Source organism: Pteropus medius, unplaced genomic scaffold (assembly GCF_902729225.1).
Source record: "Pteropus medius unplaced genomic scaffold, Ma_sr-lr_union100, whole genome shotgun sequence".
Taxonomy (NCBI): Eukaryota; Metazoa; Chordata; class Mammalia; order Chiroptera; family Pteropodidae; genus Pteropus; species Pteropus medius.
In genome coordinates, this window is record NW_024342474.1 from 5,914,191 (window position 1) to 5,927,675 (window position 13,485).

General features: G+C 37.7%; 1 protein-coding gene across 3 annotated transcripts in view; it reads left to right on the forward strand.

The window, feature by feature from the left end:
- SRGAP1 (SLIT-ROBO Rho GTPase activating protein 1) overlaps positions 1 to 13,485 on the forward strand; it is a 229,900-nt gene that overhangs the window by 50,545 nt on the left and 165,870 nt on the right. Inside the window, exon 1 of one of the 3 annotated variants that reach the window (XM_039865896.1) lies at positions 4,148 to 4,269. The exons of the other annotated variants lie outside the window; for them this stretch is intronic. Coding sequence (XP_039721830.1) covers positions 4,209 to 4,269 — 61 coding nt within the window. The 5' untranslated portion in view covers positions 4,148 to 4,208. Of the gene's footprint in view, positions 1 to 4,147; positions 4,270 to 13,485 lie in introns of those variants that run through there. 3 annotated transcript variants of the gene reach the window in all.

Sequence of the window (13,485 nt, forward strand, 5' to 3'; positions counted from 1 at the left end):
TTATTTCTTTTTATTTTTAATGATATTAATAACTCAGTGACACTTATGGATCACCTACAGTTTGTCGGACACTGTTATGAGTGCTTTACTTGTAGTAACTCACTTAATCCTCACAGTATGATAACCCTGTGAGGTAGGACTGCCACTGTCCCTCTTTTAGAGTTGAGGAAACAGGAAGGATAGGTAAATTGTCCAAGGTCATGGAGCAAGTGAAAGTCAGCTCTAGACACAACTCACACTCTTTACTGCAATACCCATCTACAAGGAGAGATGGAAAAATAAAATTAAAAAAAAATAAAAAATAAAAGGACCGTAAACCCTACCCTTCATATCTGAAAACTTTCTCTAGGTCTGGCACGATGGGGAATTTTTCTCCAGTATTTGACAGGTAGCCCAGCCCTGTAATACCGGCTCTGAAGAAAGAGGAACTCATGTAAATTAAGGTGGTATTTAATGAGCCCTGCCCAGAAGGATTAAATTCACTTGTGGCTGTCCCTGGAGTGCTGTTTTTGTAAGAATATTTTAAATACTCAGCAAGGGAATCAGCTGCTTTCTTTTTTCAGTCCTCTTTATGAAATTTCACCAAAAGAGGTACATATCCCACTTGTAAGACCCTCCTTGGATTGGCCTCCTTCTTCCCTCATTACTCAATTGTATAGAAATTCTTGCTTTTCCTACCTCTGCGTGTTACTCTTTCTACCTAGAATACTGTTTTTTCTATGCCTTACTATATTTTTTTTCTGGTGAATTTTACATTTTAAAGACGTAGTTCAAAGGTTACATCTTCTAGAAAGCTTTTCCTTAAATTAACTCTGTCCCTCTCTCCATAAACAGATCAGTTTTCTCCTATGCCACAGCAGCTTATATACTTTTATTTTAGCACTTATAATACTTTATTGAGGTGCTTGTCTGTGGACCGAGATGTATGTTATTGGTCCTGCATAAGATGAGTGCAGAAATTGAAGGTAAGTATTTAGAACTTTTATTTTTTATTTTCTAGTTTTTAAAAATTTATTTTATGGAAGTCTGAAGGATTTGGAGTTTTAAAAACTGGTCCTTTATCACTGATAGTTTGAGAAGCACTTGTTATTTTCCCTTACTGTCCCTTGTGCTCCGTTATCAGCTCCTTCAGGGCAATGTTCATCTCTATATGAATAGAATTTTTGTGTCAGCAGTATTGAATTTGGCATTCAGGACAATGAAACTACAATTCTCATAAAACTTTTTCATATCAGCACTTGTTCCTTTTTAAAGACTGAATTATGTATCCTGTTTTATGCCTCTGCGATTGTACTTTATCAAACTGCAGTTATCTATTTATGGTTCTATCTTTTCCATGTAATCCTTAAGGGGTGGTTAAGACAGGTCTTAATCACCTTTACATCCCAAATGCCAACCATAGTGCCTGGTGCAAAATGAGTGTTCATCAAGTGTTGTTGATTTAATGAACAAATGAATGAATTCTAGCCGTTTATCTATTCCTTTTGTTTTTAGTGACCTAACTTGATTCATCAACTCACAGGCTCCATAGATTCCTGATGATTTAACCCTATGTGTTAAGGAAATGTTTAAAACAGGTCCAAAAGAATTAATTTCTAATGTATAAGTACTTATAAAATCTATTACGGTTTAATATTATTAAAAATAAAAATAACTAGCCTAAATTTAGGTAGCACTTTTTTTTACACGAACAAAATGAAATTTGCATTCTTTTATACGTGTAACTTGCACTAATAAAAGGCCTTTGTATCACGTTGCCACTGATTCACATCATTACAGTCCTGCCGCACAGGCATTTCCTTCTTTGAAGATTTGAATTTTAGTTTTTGTCCCTGAGTTGCTCCTCTTTTAAAAAATTTGGCAGCTAAAGGAGACCCTACACCTTTATGTCTAAAAACCATTCCCTGTGTTCCATTTACTATATATTTTTTCCTTACCTTTTTTCATCTAGATGTGTTCCCTATTCTGCAGATTTACATAATTAGGACTGTGAAAACCCCCTGAAGGATCTATTTTGTAATTTACATTTGAATTCTAGATTTCAACAAAGCATCTAACCTTGCTTGGAGAGTGCTAAGGTGGTTTTCAGATGTTGCATTTTTGGCTTTTCCTGGTTATTGGCTGTCGATACTTAGATTTTGTTTTTATTTACAGCACTTCTGTGTTCTTTTTCCTCTTACACATTTGTAAGAAATAGCCAACATGAAATTGAGGTATTTGAAATGCGAGTAGTGCATGTAGAGTCAAATAAAAGTATATTTTTATTAACTTTAGTTAAAAGGGGAAATAGAAAAGTTACATACATTTAAAAATTAATCTTGAGATATTCCAAGCCAAGAGCTTATTTAATAAGCAACATAAGAAGAATCAACCAGATTGGGTGTTTTTATGGTCAATGCTCAGTTTCCTTCCAGTGCAGAATAGTATTTTTGAAAAGAGGAGGTACGCAGGGTGGACTGCCATATGAATAATTTACTTTCAAGGAACCAGGAAACATAAAAATATAAATGGTATTCCTAATGCGCTGCCAGTGCTGTAATCCAAATAAAAGCGTTTTCAGAGGAACCAAAAGAATGGAGGTATTCTATTTGTATGGAATATTATGTGATAAAAAAATATGAGCTGATTGCATTCATAAAGAAACTGTGTGAGGGGGAAAAAAACAGCTCATAAAGAGGAGACGAAAAAGAATAAAAGCAGCAATCCACATTTTGAAGATTTTAGCCGGGGACACTGAGTGATCATAGCAACCATCTCCAAGGAGACCTGTGGAAATGTGAAAAATGCTGAGGTCACCCAGAGAAATTCCGTATTGATTAACAACTTCTAGATGTATCCTTCTCTCTTCACCTTCAATGCCTCCAGCCTTTTAAACAGCATTTATTTGAAGACTAAAAGAAAATCAAATGTGATTTGCCCTGTAGAGAAAAAGTAACTCTCAGAACAGAAACTCTGCTCAAAACATTGTGAGCAGCCTTTCACTAAGTTTTTAAAAAGCTATTCAAAAACTTGTATATTAATGAAGTGAGAAGTCCCGAGCATTAAATGCAAGCCTTGGTCATAGGTGGTAGTGATGGTTTTGCTTTATTGAAAAAGATGCAAGTTTAAATTCTAGGGCTGGAAGCGAAGCTCCCAGAAAGGATTCTCTTGTAAGTCCTTCATTACTAATCAAACAGCTAAGCTCCCTGCCAGTGCAGGGGCTCCTTCCTGCCTCTCCTAATTCTTTCATTCCGCTGCTTCTGCAAGGGCATTGTTTGGGGAGTGGTGAGAAATGATGTGCCTTCCACCAGGAGCAATGGTTTCCTTAGTTCCTCAGTCAGTAAACATTTATTGCTTGTCTGCAGCAGCCCGGCCAGCTTTTTATCAGACACTGAGAAAGCAGATGTCAGCCGCGGTCTAAAGATGCTGAAATTTTAAAGGGGAGATTGACAAAAAATAAAAAACAAAACTGGGAATTCCATGATATAGGGAACATGCACAGCGAGTTCTGAGCATAGAGGTGGGTAGAAGGAGATAACAGGGAGACATTTGACTCAGGAAGAAATTCCAAGAGGAAGTTGTGGCTCTGTTGAAAGCTGAGAAAGGGGATAAGGCGCCCTGGATGATGTAAAAGTCATGGGACATAAGATAGGTGTGGGAATTACAAGTAGGTCAGTAGACTTGATGAGAAGTAGTCAGGATGTGGGATGTGACAAAAATTAAGTTTCCCTTTTTTTTCTTCCTCCCCTCCCTCCCTCCTCATTTATTTCCACTTGGTTAATTCTGGAGAAATAGCAGTTTGAACTAGAGAAGGGAGGTGCTTGATCAAAACCAAGGAGGCCGGGCCATTGGGAGCCACTGGCTCTTTTACTAGGGACTTCTGTTCAGGTCTCACCTTGCTTGTTTTGGGTCAGTTCGCATGTAGAAATCATGCGTTTACTTTCAGGCCTCTCACTGATAGGATTTGGTCAAATGGCAAGCTTTATACCTATCCCGTGGAATGATTATGTAGATTAAATGAGCAATTATATGTAAAACATTTAGAATAAATACTGCTTGATGCGTAGTAAGCACCTTTAAAGGTTTGCTACTATCGTTACAAGTCATTGTGTTACTGTTAATCTCAGATTCTCCTGAATCATTGGAACCTCTGGAGTGTCATCTAGGTTCCCAGGCTGAACAGAGTTGGAGCTGATCTCCCAGAAGCACCTAGAGCTCTCTAAGAGGGTATGGTCCATCTGGAGGGAGGGATGTCCTGTGTCCTTGGCTATAATCCAGATGGAAAATATGGGTGAGTTAACTGAAAGGTTCATCTTTATTGAGTGTGCTGGGAGCATTGTGAGTCAGCAGCACTGCAGAGTTTGGTCCTCGTTGCTCTACTCATGTTTAAAAGGGACCTCATGGGTTTCACAGCAATAAAGGCGCTGGGTTTTACTATGATAAAATAAGGCATCATTTATGATGTGAAATACAGATTTTGCTTTTTGTGTGTGTGGGTTTTGTTTTGAAAGGTTATATTACAGCTGATAATGCAAATCTGTTCTTAAGAACTGCTAATTACTATTTGAATATTATCTCCACTCCAGACAGAACCTGCTCAATCAACAAAGTTGAAAATAGTTTACATACAGTAAGCCTACTTTCTGTAAATATCGGCTTCCTAAGTAGTTGTGAAGAATTAACATGATGATGTGTCTATGTTGTTTAACATAGAAAAAACCCTCAGTAAATGGCAGGTGCTATTTTTACTCTTCTCATCTGGGTGATCTCCTGAGCTGGTGGCCAGAGCAGATGCAAGATTATATTGTGCCATCCTCACTGGAAGTTTAGTGGTTACAAGATTTCCCTAACACATCTCTTTAGTCTGAGCAAACTGCAGAAATAACTATAGGATTCCACATGAGTCCATATTTTAAAATTGGGTGTGGAGGAAATCAGTCATTGAAAAACTGCCTAAAGAGTTCAAATTTCTCACAGCCACTGAGAAAAAAAAATCCTTTATGGGAGAAATTATATTGTTATTGCATAATAATAATAATTTTGTGCTGGACAAAGTGCTAAATTCTTTCTTTGGTCATCCTAACCACACCATTATTCTATAGATAAGGATACTAAGACCCAATGAAATACTCAAGGTCACCCAACTAAGAAGGCTTGCTAAAGCCTGCATTTGAACCCAAAGATGTCTGATTCCAGAGTCCATGCACTAAACCTTTTAGGCTCTACTGCTCTGCTTAGCTATGTAGGCATTTCATTCATCCATTTTTTCATTTATTCCATAAATATTTATTGTGTGTGCCAGGTACTCTTCTAGGTCCTAGGGATACTGTGGTGTTCAAGAATGTCGGAGACTCCATAGTTATGGAGGAGAAGAGACTTAGACTAAACAAGGAAATGAATGTGTGTGTTATGTATATATATGCACGTATATACCTTTGAGAGTGATGTGTGCTATGAAAAACAATCAAGTTCTGAGAAGAGGTGCAGTAGTTATTTTATATAGTCAGGGGAAAAGTAACCAAAATGTTACCCAAAATAGTAACTTTTTCCCTCATCTTGGTTTAGTGTTACTTTTTATTTTAATTTATGTTATCTGACATTTAATATATACATGTTAACATGTTTGTAAATTATGAAATATAATAACATAATTAATGCCTGCGACTGTACCATCTAATCTAAGAACTAAGAACTACCAAGAATTACCAGTTTTATTAGTACTATCTTGTTTAGTTTTGCTTGTTTGTTTCACCCTATAAAAATAATAGCATTACAAAAAAAAGATACTATCATCATTCTGCATTGTTGCATGTAGCTGTAGTTCATTCATTTTAATAGCTGAATTATAGTCCGTTGAGTAAATGTGCAAAACCATTCGATTCATTGCCACATTGATGGATATTTGGATTTTTTTTCTGGCCTTTTGTTTTTTGAACAGTGCTGCTAAACATTCTTGTGTGTGCCTCTTGATGCCCATGTGCAGAAGTTTCTCCATGACATTCGGAGAGTAAAATTGCTGGGTCAGTGTTCAGCTTTACATGATAAACCAATTCGTTTTCTAAAGAGGTGGTACCAGTTTCCATTCCCACCCAGAAGTGATTAGGAGTTCCAGCTGATCCACTTGGTATTATGAGACATCTTAATTTTTGCCAGTCTGGTGGGTATAAGATTACATTTCACTGTGGTCTTCCATGGCCTTTCCCCAGTAAGTTTTGAGACGGAGCCTCTGAGGAGGTGATTTTTGATCCCAAACTTGAATGAAGCAAGGGAGCAAGCCATGCAGAACTGTGATGGTAGAACACTGCATGGCAGAGTTTCAGAGACAGAGACTATTTTGTGATATCCAAGGAGCAGCAGGAGCATGGTTGTGATGAGAGAGAAGTGAGCCAGGGGAGATGAGGTCGAGCAGGAAGGCAGGGGCTAGGTCTCCTGGGGCCTGGAGCTCATGGTAAACATTGTAGTTTAGACTTTAAGAATTATGGGAAGACATGACAGGGCTTTTAGAAGGAGAGAAACATGATTTAGTTGATGCATTAAAAAAATCCCTTGGCTTCTTCATCAAAAGACTCTAGGGGCAGTGAGAACAGGAATATAGAGATGAGTCAGGGGCATGCAGAAGTTAAAGCAAGAGAGGGTTCTGGCTTCAGCCAGTGTTGGTGGAGAAGGTGGTGAAAAATTGGACTCAGGACCATATTTTGAAGATAAGGCTGGTAAGACCTCTTGATGGTTTGGAAGGAGGTGTGAGAAAGAGGAATTAAAGATGATGTCTTAGTTTGAGAGTGAACAATGGAATATAAGTCTGGTGACTGAAATAGGAAAGACATTGGGGAGAAAAGCAACACTAGGGAAAAAATAAAAAGACTTTTTTAATATGGAGGATATGTATTTGTTATACATGTAGCTACCTACTTGGTGTTTCATCTGTTGATATCTCAGAAGTATCTCCAGTTAAACACAGACAGAACTGAACAGGTGTTCTTTCATCTCACACTTAGACTTTGTCCCTGTCTCAGTGAGTTGTTGCCCATCTATCTGGTTGGACAAACCAGAAATTTGGGAGTCATCTTTGACACCTCCCTTTGGCTTACCACCATCACCACTCCATCCCCTGGCCTGCCAGTTTTACCTCTGAAAAATCTCTGGAATCTGTTCAGTTCTCTCCATTTCGACCACACCACCCTAGTCCCAGTTACCATCAGTTTCCCCTTGAGTGATGGCATAGGCTCCTAATTGCATTTGTTCTGGTTTTCCTCCAGTCTATTGTCCACTATGCAGTTAGCTCACTTTGAACCCCCAAGTTCGAAACCCTTCAAAGCCTTTTTTAAACATTGCTTTTAGGATAAATCTATAATATCCAAAGGCCACCGATGAGAGGCCTCTGTTCATATCTCTAATCTCACCTCTAGCTGTTTGTCTCTCTCTGGGCATCTCTTAGTTCCATGAAGGCACCTGTCCCTTTTCCTTCTCGGGCCTTGGCAGGGGGTTTTCATGGAATACTCCCTCTTCCCACCTTCCATATTGTTATCCTTCAGATTTTAGCTCAAATGATGCTTCCTTGGAGAAGCCAAATGCACCCCTCTCAACTCTCCCACCTGCTACAGCTAGGTTAGGTTTCCATGTTAAATGTTCTTAAATAATATTATTTCGTGCTTTTCCTTCATTATCACAGTATATATTTATATATTTGCATAGTTATTAACACCTCTTTCCCTAGAATATAGATTCTGGGAGGCCCATAAGACACTATTTTGTACACCATTTTATCTTCAGGGTCTAGCACGATACCCCTGGTACATAGAATATCTTTACTTAACATTTGTTGAGTGAATCAGTGAACAGGATTGTGGGGGAAGCTTTGAATTGATTTTATAGGCCTTCTTAAGGCCTTTTTCGGTTATGATAGACTGTTTCACACTTGCTCGAAAATATTCCAGTTCTGTTTTAGACTTCTTTAGCGGTCCAGACCACTTTTCCAGCATCGGCTGTTACCATGTCTCGAGTTATCTTTTACATTCCAGCAAGACCTAACTGTTTGCAGTGCCCCAGGCTAGGTCAGGTACCCCTGCTCTGTGCTCTTGTAATACTGGGCATACATTGCACGGTGAGCATCTCTCTGTCTTTCCCAATGAACCACGAGCTCTTTGAGGGAAGAAACAATGTCATTTCATTTTTTATACTTAGCCCCAGTAGTATAGAGCCTGGTATTAAGTAGGGACTCGGTCCAATGCTTAATGAATGAATAAACTTGGGGCTACCATAGGAGTAGGTCTGTTTGGTGACTAACGAGGACATACACTCAAGACTTGCCACTTGATCCACACTTTCCTAAAGACTTATGTGATGATCAAGACCTTCCTCTGTAGTCCATCCTGTCTGTATCTACTCCTCTCCTTTAAGTCATTGCTCTGGGCTGTAGGTCTAGACTTCAGTTGAGTTCTTGTCTAGAAAGCAGATTTTACAGGGTAACTCCTAGGGTAACTGGAAAATAGAACATTTGATGGCGTATGCACTACATTTGCTGCTACCCTTCCAGAGGACTCATATAAGTGGCACAGAGGAAAAGAACATTATCGCTTTTCCTTTGTAAGACTCACCTACCTAAATCTGAAATTGTATATTAACCAACCCATAAACTAAAATGCTAATTCCATCACTTAGAGATAAACACTGTTATTATTTTGTAATTCCCTACCATCTTTTACCTATTCCTATATGTATTATTTTCCTAAAATGGGATCAGACTGTGCTACTTTTTTTGGTAACATTCTTCTCTTATCCATGTTACTATATATTTTTCTATACTTACATTATTTTATAAAGGCTTCTAAATATTTTGTTCCTACTTTTGTAGCTAATTTAGTACTTTTTAATTTAAGGGATAATTAGGATAAGGAAATAGTTCTCTCGATATTTTTAACCAGTCTTATCAAATAAATTTCACATGATTTTATGTAAAGGAAAGAAAAATTTGAGATTATAGCTACTTGAGAACATAATTAAGATGGTATTTAATAGTTAGCCTCATTCTGTCTCTCTAATCAAAATTATCTACCTCCAAATGCCCATTTTAAAATTCCTTCATTGCATAATATAATCAAGATAATTTCCTCCTTCATTAGACTAAGTAAGACACTTTGATAACAGTCTCCTTTGAGTTTCTTAGTTTTATACAAGAAGTATGCAAGATGACTGTCAAAATGTGTTAATTTCAGTAGGAAGTCACTTGAGAAGAGGCTACAGTCTGTACCACTGGCTCCTAAGAAATTTAATTAATTGGTAACTTGAACAACTTTAACCACAACCTCATAAGACATTTATACAATTTGATATGTGACAAAAAAAGTGAGTTACCAAACTGTTTATTGCCATGTTAATTTTACTTATGAGGTTATTCTTCTGATTTAAGTCTCAGAGGGTGTCATTCTTCTTTTGGCCTGAATTATAGATGATCTGGGTTTCTGCAAGGCACCCCCCATCCTAACCTAATGCCGCATTTGATCCAGAGTCAGAATTCTCTATTTATGTTTATGCTATGTTACCTGATTCCATATTTTGATAGATCCTGTAATTTAGGCATTGCATGAAAATTTTTTTTCAAGAACCACCAGGATTTTAAAAAAATGCCAATAGTAGTAAATGTATTATATGATTTTACAAAAGAATATTTGCAGTAACTCTGATAACAAGAGTATAGGACTGAGTTCATACCTTAATGAACTCGTTGCTTAAATGAGTGGGGACCTCCTGACTTTATTCTCTTGGCTGGTACCACCTCTTACTGAGGATGGAAGAGGAAGCAGTTTGGGGAACTCTAAGAGGGATCATTGTCTTGGGGGTTATTTGGTTGCTTTGTGGCTTGGTCCTTGAGAACCAGCTTGTTTGAGGATGTGAAACATAAAATGTGTGAATGTCTCTGAGAGACTTCTCAACTTTTGGTAATATATTTAGTGCAATGCACATAGTATTGAGGTGATAAATATTTGCCAAAGGATTGAAATAAGAATGTATTATTTTAAAACTTTTGTTTAAAAAAATGAGATCATAACTGAGTCAAGCTGTGCCATCTGGTTGAAGGCTATTTATAGCTCTTAAGTGGTACCATTTTGGCATGGTACAGAAGGGGTGACTGTCACTGCACTTGATGTTATCTGTAATTATGTGTCCATAATGCTTAAAAGAACAGATGATTTAAAGTAGGTGTGATTTGTTGCCTGGATCTTGATTTAGCAGCAGAAGCTCTTTCAGAGTAAGTGGCCTGCCTTCTCTAGCCTAGCATCAGAGATAGGCTTCTTTAGATGCATATCATACCAGCATTCATAGTGAAGGTGAATCTATTGCTGACATCACTCTTTCTTTATTGTGAACTATTTGCTTCTAACATCAGTGACTTAGGATTAGGCTCTCATCGAGACAGGTGAATGCTGGGCCTTTATATTTTTAGGTCATGGTCATTTGGAAAAATTAATGAGATGTATAGCATCTTAATTTTGATGAGTTTTAAGTTAAATTAGAAGAAGAAAAATTGTTAATATTTGCATATTTGAAAAATCTTCATTATTAAAATTATGCCAATTAGGAAGATATACCTGCAGTGCCAAAATGAATATAAGTGACACCATCAAATCACTCTCAGTGTCCTAGAATTCAAATTTTCTGGGAAAATGTTACAGCAAACAAAAATTGAGGAAAGTACTAAGATTTACTGATAATTCGTTTTACCTAATTTTTACAAGTCAACAGCATATTAGCATCAAAAGTTAAAAAATCTCAACAAAGAAGAAAAGAGAATGAAGGAAAGTTAAGGGGGGAAGGAAAGGAATAAAAATACTGAACATGCTAATAACATGGTCCCTTGTGGCAAGTTTAAAATCAGTTTGGACCAAGGAGAACCACAGCTTGGCTGAAGTTTCAGGAGGATTTCCCTTCCATTGTTTCCTCCAAATTTAATTTATTTCTTGTTCTAAAAACTATTGGATAATGTATATTTACGGTACTTTGATACTATACCAGTGATTTAAGGACTATGATTCTCTCATCCTCACATCATCAGTTATGTTGACTTTTTTGATGTTCCAAAATCCTTTTAATTTAATATGTTAACAGCCAGTAAATGTGGATTTTTTTTGACATAAATAATAATAGCTAAGAGTTCCTGAGCTGGTACTATGTGTTGGGTACTGTGCTGTTCGATATAATTCAGCCTTCATAATGTGCCTCTGGGAGATGTGAATACAGTTATCATCCCAGTTTTTCACATGAGGAAGGTGAGGCTCAGAGAGATTAAGTTCCTTGACTAAGGTCACCCAAGTCATAAGTGTCCAGCTGAGATTCTGACCAACTTTGCCCATCTCCTGAGTCCGAGTTCTGCCTTCTTTTTTTGTTTATGGAGCCTTAATGTCATCATGGTTTTCATGTGATTTAAGTATAAGAGTTGTCAATAATATTGAAATTATTCCATTTATATATTATATATTAATGAATCCAAACCTCTCATCCAGAACTTTATTCTATTTCCCAAGCATCTCTACCTGGATATTTTCCCAATACCTTGAACTCCTCGTCTCATCACACCCCACCGTCCCACTCCAAATATATAATAATGAGAGATCAATGACTATATACATATTTCATTTTTATATCTGTTAGTTTCTTCTGAAATTCTTGAATAGATTCTGCTCCCGTGTCTCAGGGACTTTGGATGGTCATTCATTCCTAGTCTAGAGTTCTAGAACTTGCTGCTTGTAGGTAGCTGCACATGCCCTGCGCGTCAAGATCCGTGAGAGCAGACACTGTGTCTGTCAATTATCACTTTATTCCAACGCCTAATGTGGCCCCTTGCCTGCCCGGATTAGCTACTTGGTGAAATATTTGTTGTCTGATTGCCACTCTTATACTGTTGCCAACTAGCATATAGCAATAGTGATAGCATTCTCATGTTTGCAGGGGAAACTGCAAATTTCCACGTCTGACTCCATTCTCTTTTAACTCAGCACAATGACCCAGTCCTTTCAGCAGAATTCTCATTTATGCCCTTCACACTTTCCACTTTGTTCTTTAGTTCACAGCCTATCCTAATTCCAGTATGAGAGCCTTTTCTGCTCTCCTCAGCCATTTCTACAAGTCTAAAAATCTTACTGTCCAGCAAGACCCATATAAAATAACATGTCCTTCATGAACTCATGCCCAGTCTGCTCAGACAAGCGATTGCTCTCATCTGTGTCCCCCAAACACTAGCATTGGGAACACCATAATCTGCTTTGTATTTCTTATCTTCAAGAATTGGTAGGAGGAGGGAACCCTTGAGAACAGCTAGGTTAAACAAGACTGATCGGTTTACTGATTTCCTTACTGTTCCTTTATTCCAGGGTTTCTCAGAACCAGTGGTGGTTTAATGTGCTAGAATGCATTGTGAATCTTCAACTGAGGCGCATGCTCTATATGTAGTGGGGGTTTTTTCCTTTGTTTTATTTACCTTGCTGTCCAGCAGAAACAATGTTTTCAAGTACCTACCAGGACATGCTGCCATAGGATAAATAAATGTGGTGGTGGTGGTGTTTAGGTTGTCTTTTCCCTTTTTGGGGGGTGGGGGTGGGGTGTCAAATAGTGAATCATTATTAAATTCCAAACTTCATCCTCTTCTGCATGAATACACTGTGAAAATTGTACCATGCTCCTCCTAAAAGGCACTCTGGGATGCACATTGCTGATCGGAGTGTAAAATGGTACTAGTACTTGGAAACCTGTTTGACCGTTTATTGTAAAATTAAGTCTATATCTAGCAAATGATCCAGCAGTTCTCCTTACTCTTGTGGCATTTAACCACAAGAAAACATATCCCCAAGGACTTGAACAAGAGTATTCATAGCAGCCTGATTCATAATAGCCAGAAAATGGAAATAATGAATATGAAATGTTCATGAACAGGTGACCGGATAAACAAATTTTGGTGTATCCATACCACCGTGGCTTGCTGAGAGATAGAGACATAGAAGGAGAGAGGCACTCATACATGCAATGAGGATGAAGCTCAAAACAGTGAAAGTATCTTAAATCTTGTTTGGGGTAGTAGTTACATGGGTACATGCAGTTGTCAAAACTCGTTGAACTGAACGCATAAGGCCTTTGCATTTTACTATAGATGAACTATCTCTGGGAGAATCAGGCCAGCAGTGTAGTTAAGAGCCTGAGATTTGGAGCTAGATATCCTGGAAGTGAATCCTGAGTTTCCCTACTCACTGTCTCTGGGACCTTGTCTGCTTCAGATTCCTCATTTGTCAAATGTGACTGAAATTACTATTTACTTTTTAAGGTTGTTATGAGAATTAACTGAGTTTGATTGTTAGTGTTCTTTAAGTTCTTGCTAAATAAAATTTAAAAATAGAACACTCTGGTCTTCATGAAAATAACCTCAAGCTGCACCTGAGAATCAGCTGGGAAGATTTCTAAAAATAACATCTGGGCTACATTCTGGGAGATTCTAATATAATTGGTCTTGACATTGTAGGG